Below are 6,000 nucleotides of genomic sequence, written 5' to 3' on the forward strand. Positions count from 1 at the left end.
CAAGATGCATGTTCAGTAGAGACACAATTGTAAAAATTTACATTTTATCTGTGGTTGGGTGAGTGCACGGATACAGAGGGACTAACTGTACCCAAAGTTGACCACAGTGTACCTAGGATAGGGCAACCATCTCAGGAGTAATCTAAATGACTAAAACTTTGCTTAACTAAAACCCTGAAACACAATTTAATGAGGACACTGATCAGTCTTGTGGGAAAGGCAGTATGTTTTAGAAAAAAATAAATGATGATGTTAAATCGCAGAAGAAAATTAGGAATTTTTTTTCTTTTTTTTCCATTCATAAATTACTTTTATTTCTCATTAAATGAGCACAGAGGGAAATTTTTTTTTCTAAATGAATTTATCACACCAAGGAACTGACAAATGTAATACTATAACATATGTTCCAGAATGACATTTTTTTCTGTTGGTTGTGGGGCTTAAACTATGGGCCTGGGTGTTGTCCTGAGGCTCAAGGCGAGGCTCTACCACTTGTAACACAGTGCCACTTCCAGTTTCTGGTGGTTAACTGGAGATAAGAGTCTCATGGACTTTCCTGCTCAGGCTGGCTTTGAACTGTGATCCTCAGATCTCAGCCTCCTGAGTAGCTAGGATTATAGGTGTGAGCCACCGGTGACCAGCCAGAATGACAAAATTTTAAATGCCAATAACATAACTCATTCTCATCCAAAATAATGAGAGGTAATTTTGATGGTAACTACATAGAGCTATGTAATGACACATGGGCAGAGGCAAATGTGGAACTTGCTGTTCTGTCTGTTGCTGCCACCACTGAATTGTGCTGATGTTATAAAAGTAGCGACTGGCAACACACAAACGAGTGGACATGGCAGTGTTCCAATGCAATTTTATTTATGGACAGTAACATCTGAATTTTATAGTAATTTTTATGTCATGAAATAGCCTGTTTTTAAGGCTTATTAGCCATTTAAAACATTCAGCTTGTGGAGTCCATGAGAGCAGGAAATGACTGATGGGGCTTGGCCTATAGCCGTAGTTTCCAGACTCTGACCTAGAGCAGTGTTTTTCCAAGTTGGAAGCATGTCAGAATTCCTAGGAGGGTTTGTTAAAATGTATCTAGATAAGCAGTAACCCCAGGATTTCTGATTTGGTAGGTCTAGGAAGAGCCTCCATAATCTGCACTTTCTTTCTCTTTTTTGTACCATTCCTGGGGCTTAAACTCAGAGCTTGGGAACTCTCCCTGAGCTTTTTTGCTCAAGGCTAGCACTCTACTGTTTTAGCCACTTTTGGCTTTTTTGATAATTGGAGATCAGAGAGTCTCATGGACTTTCTTGCCTGGGTTGGCTTTGAACCATGATCCTCAGATCCAAGCCTTATAAGTAGCTAAGATTATAGGTATGAGACAATGGTGCCTGGCTGCTTTTTATTTTAAGAGGTATCACAGGCAGGATGCCAGTGGTTCACACCTGTAACCCAGGCTACTCAGAAAGCTAAGATCTGAAGATCATGATTCAAAGACAGCCAGGGCAGAAATGTCTATGGCAATCTTCTCTCCAATTAATCACCAAAAAAAGCCAAAAGTGGAGCTGTGGCTCAAGCAGTAGAGTGCTAGCCATGAGCAAAAAAGCTAGGGTCAATCAATGCCCAGGCATTGAGTTCAAGCCCTAGGACCAGTACACATACACAAAAACACAGAATGGGGCTTAGTAGTGGATGAAATACAGGGTTTGTTTTTCCTTTTGCTTTCCAGTCAGAGCACAAAGTAGTTATAAAGGAAAGCCTGATATAGGTAGTCTTCTACCTAAAATCTGAGATCATATATATTTCAGAACTCAGAAGAGGGCTGGGAAGGTGGCTCAGTGGTAGAGCGCTTGCCTTGCATGCATGAGGCCCTGGGTTCGATTCCTCAGCACCACATAAGCAAAAAGAAAAAAGCCGGAAGTAGCGCTGTGGCTCAAGTGGTAGAGTGCTAGCCTTGAGCTGAAGAGCTGAGGGACAGTGCCCAGGCCCAGAGTTCAGTCCCCACGACCGGACCCCCCCCCCAAAAAAAAAAGAACTCAGAAGAGTTTGTTCTTAGTCAGATGCTGGTGGCTCACGCCTGTAATTCTAGCTACTCAGGAGGCTAAGATCTGAAAATCATGCTTCAAAGCCCACCCAGGCAGAAAAATCCATGAGAATCTTAGGTACTAGCTCAAGTGGTAGAGCTCATCTTGAGCACAAAAACTCTGGGTCAGTGCCCAGGTCCTGAGTTCAAGCCCCAGGCCTGTCATAAAAAATACAGATGCCTACCTAGTATACTATCCTGAAGAATTTTATTCCTTCTCATTCTTATCCTAGGAGTCTATGCTGTCTCATCTGGTTTCTGTTCTCCATGCATTTCAGATGATCAGGCAACTTTTGGTAACATGATATAGAATGTTAACGTATATAGTAACTCCCTCAAAAAAGTTGAAAACTGAACTGTTAACTGGTTATCAAAGTTAATGTTAGAAAATCAAACTAATTACCTGGTTACAGAAAATACTGACTTGCCAAAGATTTTCTTTTGGAAATCCTTGTCTAAGTAGAAAGAGTATGGGAAGGCTTATCTTTAAGAATTCAAAAAAAGGGGGCTGGGAAGGTGACTCAGTGGTAGGGCACTTGCCTTGCATGCATGAGGCCCTGGATTCAATTCCTCAGCACCATATATGCAAAAAGAAAAAAAGCAGGAAGTGGTGCTGTGGCTCAAGTGGTAGAGCGCTAGCCTTGAGCTGAAGAGCTGAGGGACAGCGCCCAGGCCCAGAGTTCAGGCCCCACAACTGGACCCCCCCCCCAAAAAAAGAAAAAAAAATATTCAAACATTTGTTGCTCAAGTTAGGGAGTCAGTGATCAGTTCATCACATGGTAACATGTTTGGTGAACAAATAAATTCCAGAAGAGAAGACTTCTATTATAAATCCATCTGCTCCTCAGTGTTGAATGCACACAGAGTTTTGACTCAGTTATCTTTTATCATTTCTTGAAGGAGACACAGCATTTATATGAATAAAGTAGAATTAATATTAGTGTTATATTGTTTTAAGGCAAATAAAAACATATAGTGGAAATGAACCTAACCATTGTGATAGATGTGAATGAGATAATTTCAAGACAGGCTAAAAGCTGGCTAACCTGAGGAGAAAAATAAAAAGAAGACAAAAAAACAAAATTTGAGACAACCCAGCAAAGAACTGGGGGGAAGATACAGAGGAGGGGAAAGTGGTGTACAAATCCTGCCTCTGCAAAGACATATGGTAGCTGTTACTATGTGAAAAAGAAATCAGATGATAAACAATAGTAATCAAACCACAGAACAGAGTTAATTCCTACAAGGAGTATAAAATAATTTCTTTTTGAAACTCTAACCCTATCCTTTGCCAGGCCTGGGGCTTGAACTCAGGGGCTAGACACTGTCTCTAAGCTCCAGGCCAACACTCTACCACTTGAACCACAGCACCACTTCTGGCTTTTTCAGTTTATGTGGTACTAAGGGCTTCATGCATGCTAGGCAAGCACGCTACCACTAAGCCACATTCCCAGACCTCCTCACTCATTTTCATTTATTTTATTTTTTTTGTGGGGGGGGTCCAGTCGTGAGGCCTGAACTCTGGGCCTGGGTGCTGTCCCTCAGCTCTTCAGCTCAAGGCTAGCACTCTACCACTTGAGCCACAGCACCACTTCCAGCTTTTTTCTTATGTGGTGCTGAGGAATCGAACCCAGGGCCTCCAGCATGCAAGGCAAGTGCTCTACCACTGAGCCACCTTCCCAGGCCTCCTCACTCATTTTTAAAGACAGGTGACGCCATACTCTGGTGCATAGTAAGAGGAAAATGGATAAGCATGTACAAAGAGATGGATGGGTATGTCAGGAAGTCATAATATTTTCTATAGTAGACTGCCTTCAAACAAAACCATGCAATGGAAAAAAACCAATTGACTATTTTTCTGCAGTTCTATCACTGCCAACCACCTTCAAATGCCTACTACATCAATTTAACTTTGAAATGCGTATTTAATTAGTGTGAACTTCTGATTAATCATCAGAATGCTGGAAAAAGCTATGAGTCTTAAGCAAAATAAGTATACAACACTGTAAGGGCCAGTATGAATAAAAACCTTCATCTGAATTTGTGTAAATTTCTATGCAATTAACATACCATGTTAACATTTCAACAGCACAAAAGCAAGACAAAGAACGTTCCAGGGCAAGCACTAGTTTAAAGGCCAATGGAAAGACTTTTTGGGTGTGAGGAGGAGCTTTTTTATCTAAAGCAGAGGTTTTTAAGTTCCAAGAGTAACACGGCTTAGGACATAACTCAAATACACCTATCAGCAAACATTCTGACTCATAGCCACTGAAAAAAAAAACTGTCAAATGTACAGTTGCAAAACCCTAACAATCCAAAGGAAATATTTTCCAGTTTATTTTTAAAGCACCAAGAAGGTATTTCCGTATCAGAAAATCCTCAAGAATAATGCCTGATATTTTAAATATCCTAGGATGATCATTCAAATAATGATTTTAAAAATGCACCTGATTATACCCAGAAAGTTGCATAGATTGAAAACAAAAGCAGGCTCAATCCATGCTCAGATAAAATCATGGATATCTTATGTACAATGGGCTAATTATTAAGAAGGGAATCTAAATTCATAACTTTTTGAGGTTAAACTTTGGGAGCATGGTGGGACTCTAGCAAGAGGATTAGTGGCCTAGGCAGTAGTAAATTATCTTGAGCTTTAACCTATTAATTATGTGACCTTGGGCAAGTAATTTCACCTGTTCAATTTATTACCCATAAAATAATGGGTTTGAATTGTACCACAAAATCCCTTCCAGCTCTAAAGTTTGATATAACTGTCTCCAATGAATTCTGCAGTCTTTCTTCGAAGCGCTAAAAATATTTTTTAAAAAAGGAATTATGCTAAGTGTTTTAAATAAACTCTGAGCCAATCCTCCAGGTGTCTGGTGCACAACCTACTCAGTTACAGTAAACCATTTGTTTCATTGGACATTAAAATATATAGATCTCTTCTGGGGATTGGAAAGTAGAGCGGGTTAGTATTCTCATTTACAGAAGAAACTTAAGCATAGGGCTTAAATGTCCTCTGTAAAGTCTCACAATCAGCAAAGAACAAAGTTGACCTCACTGCTTTAAAGGGGAGAGGGTGGAGGTGGCAGGGGGTGGAGAATTGTCAATATAAAGTGACTAGTTGTTCTGTTATCCCTCAACAGCAAACTCTCCCAGAAAAAGGCCTCAAGCAGACTACTGGGTTCAAATCTCTTGAAGGTCAGGTCGGCCTGGCTGTGCCGATTTCTCTGCTTGCGTACTCGCGGTTTGGATCCCGCCAATTTGGAATTCACGCGACTATATGTGTTGCGGGGGGGGAGGGGGGAGACGAGGCGGGAGAAGCCTAAAGCACAAGGCCCACCTCGGCCGTTGAGGTGGGGGTTGCCCGCGTGGGGTCAATTAGTCACCTGGGAGACGGTTCCTCAACCTCGGGCTTCGGACGTACACCGTCCGCACCGAGGGCACCAGTTTCTGCTTGAAAGCACCTACTGCGAGGCCTCCACACCGGAACATTTCGGCAGCTGCGACTCCAGACTCCTTTTTCTTCACACGCACCGGCAAATGGTCAAACACCGACAGCACGCCTCCGCCTCCACCTCCGCCTCCGCGTCCGCGCCGGCGCCGGCGCCGGCTCCCGTTGCCCCCTCCCTGCACGCTCACACTACGCAAGCTCCTCCCCGCAGCGAGCGGACGTTGGACTTTGGAAGCCAGTCTGCGATCGCTGAGGCGAGGGGGTACGGGAGGAGGGCGGGGGAAGGGAACTGCGACCGGAGGCCTAGTGCGCAGGTGCAGTATCAGCAGTTCATTGCGATTGGTCGCACCATGAGAGGTTTTGCGCACGCGCTTAGCTGCCCGCCGGCTTTGCAAAGACCCCGGTTCAGGCTCTGGCGACTTAGCGTGTTTCGGCGAGTTGGTAGCAGTGTGATGGG

At 43.1% G+C, this 6,000-nt stretch overlaps 1 protein-coding gene across 1 annotated transcript in view; it reads right to left on the reverse strand.

Annotated features, from left to right (window-relative positions):
* Positions 1–5,702, reverse strand: part of Aifm1 (apoptosis inducing factor mitochondria associated 1) — a 38,475-nt gene extending 32,773 nt beyond the window's left edge. The window contains exon 1 of the mRNA XM_042682409.1: positions 5,479–5,702. Within this exon, the coding sequence (XP_042538343.1) occupies positions 5,479–5,584 (106 nt within the window). The 5' untranslated portion in view covers positions 5,585–5,702. The remainder of the gene's footprint in view (positions 1–5,478) is intronic.
* Between the last annotated feature and the right edge of the window lie 298 nt (positions 5,703–6,000).

Source organism: Dipodomys spectabilis, unplaced genomic scaffold (genome assembly GCF_019054845.1).
Source record: "Dipodomys spectabilis isolate Male_0828 unplaced genomic scaffold, ASM1905484v1 ptg000071l, whole genome shotgun sequence".
NCBI classification, from domain to species: domain Eukaryota; kingdom Metazoa; phylum Chordata; class Mammalia; order Rodentia; family Heteromyidae; genus Dipodomys; species Dipodomys spectabilis.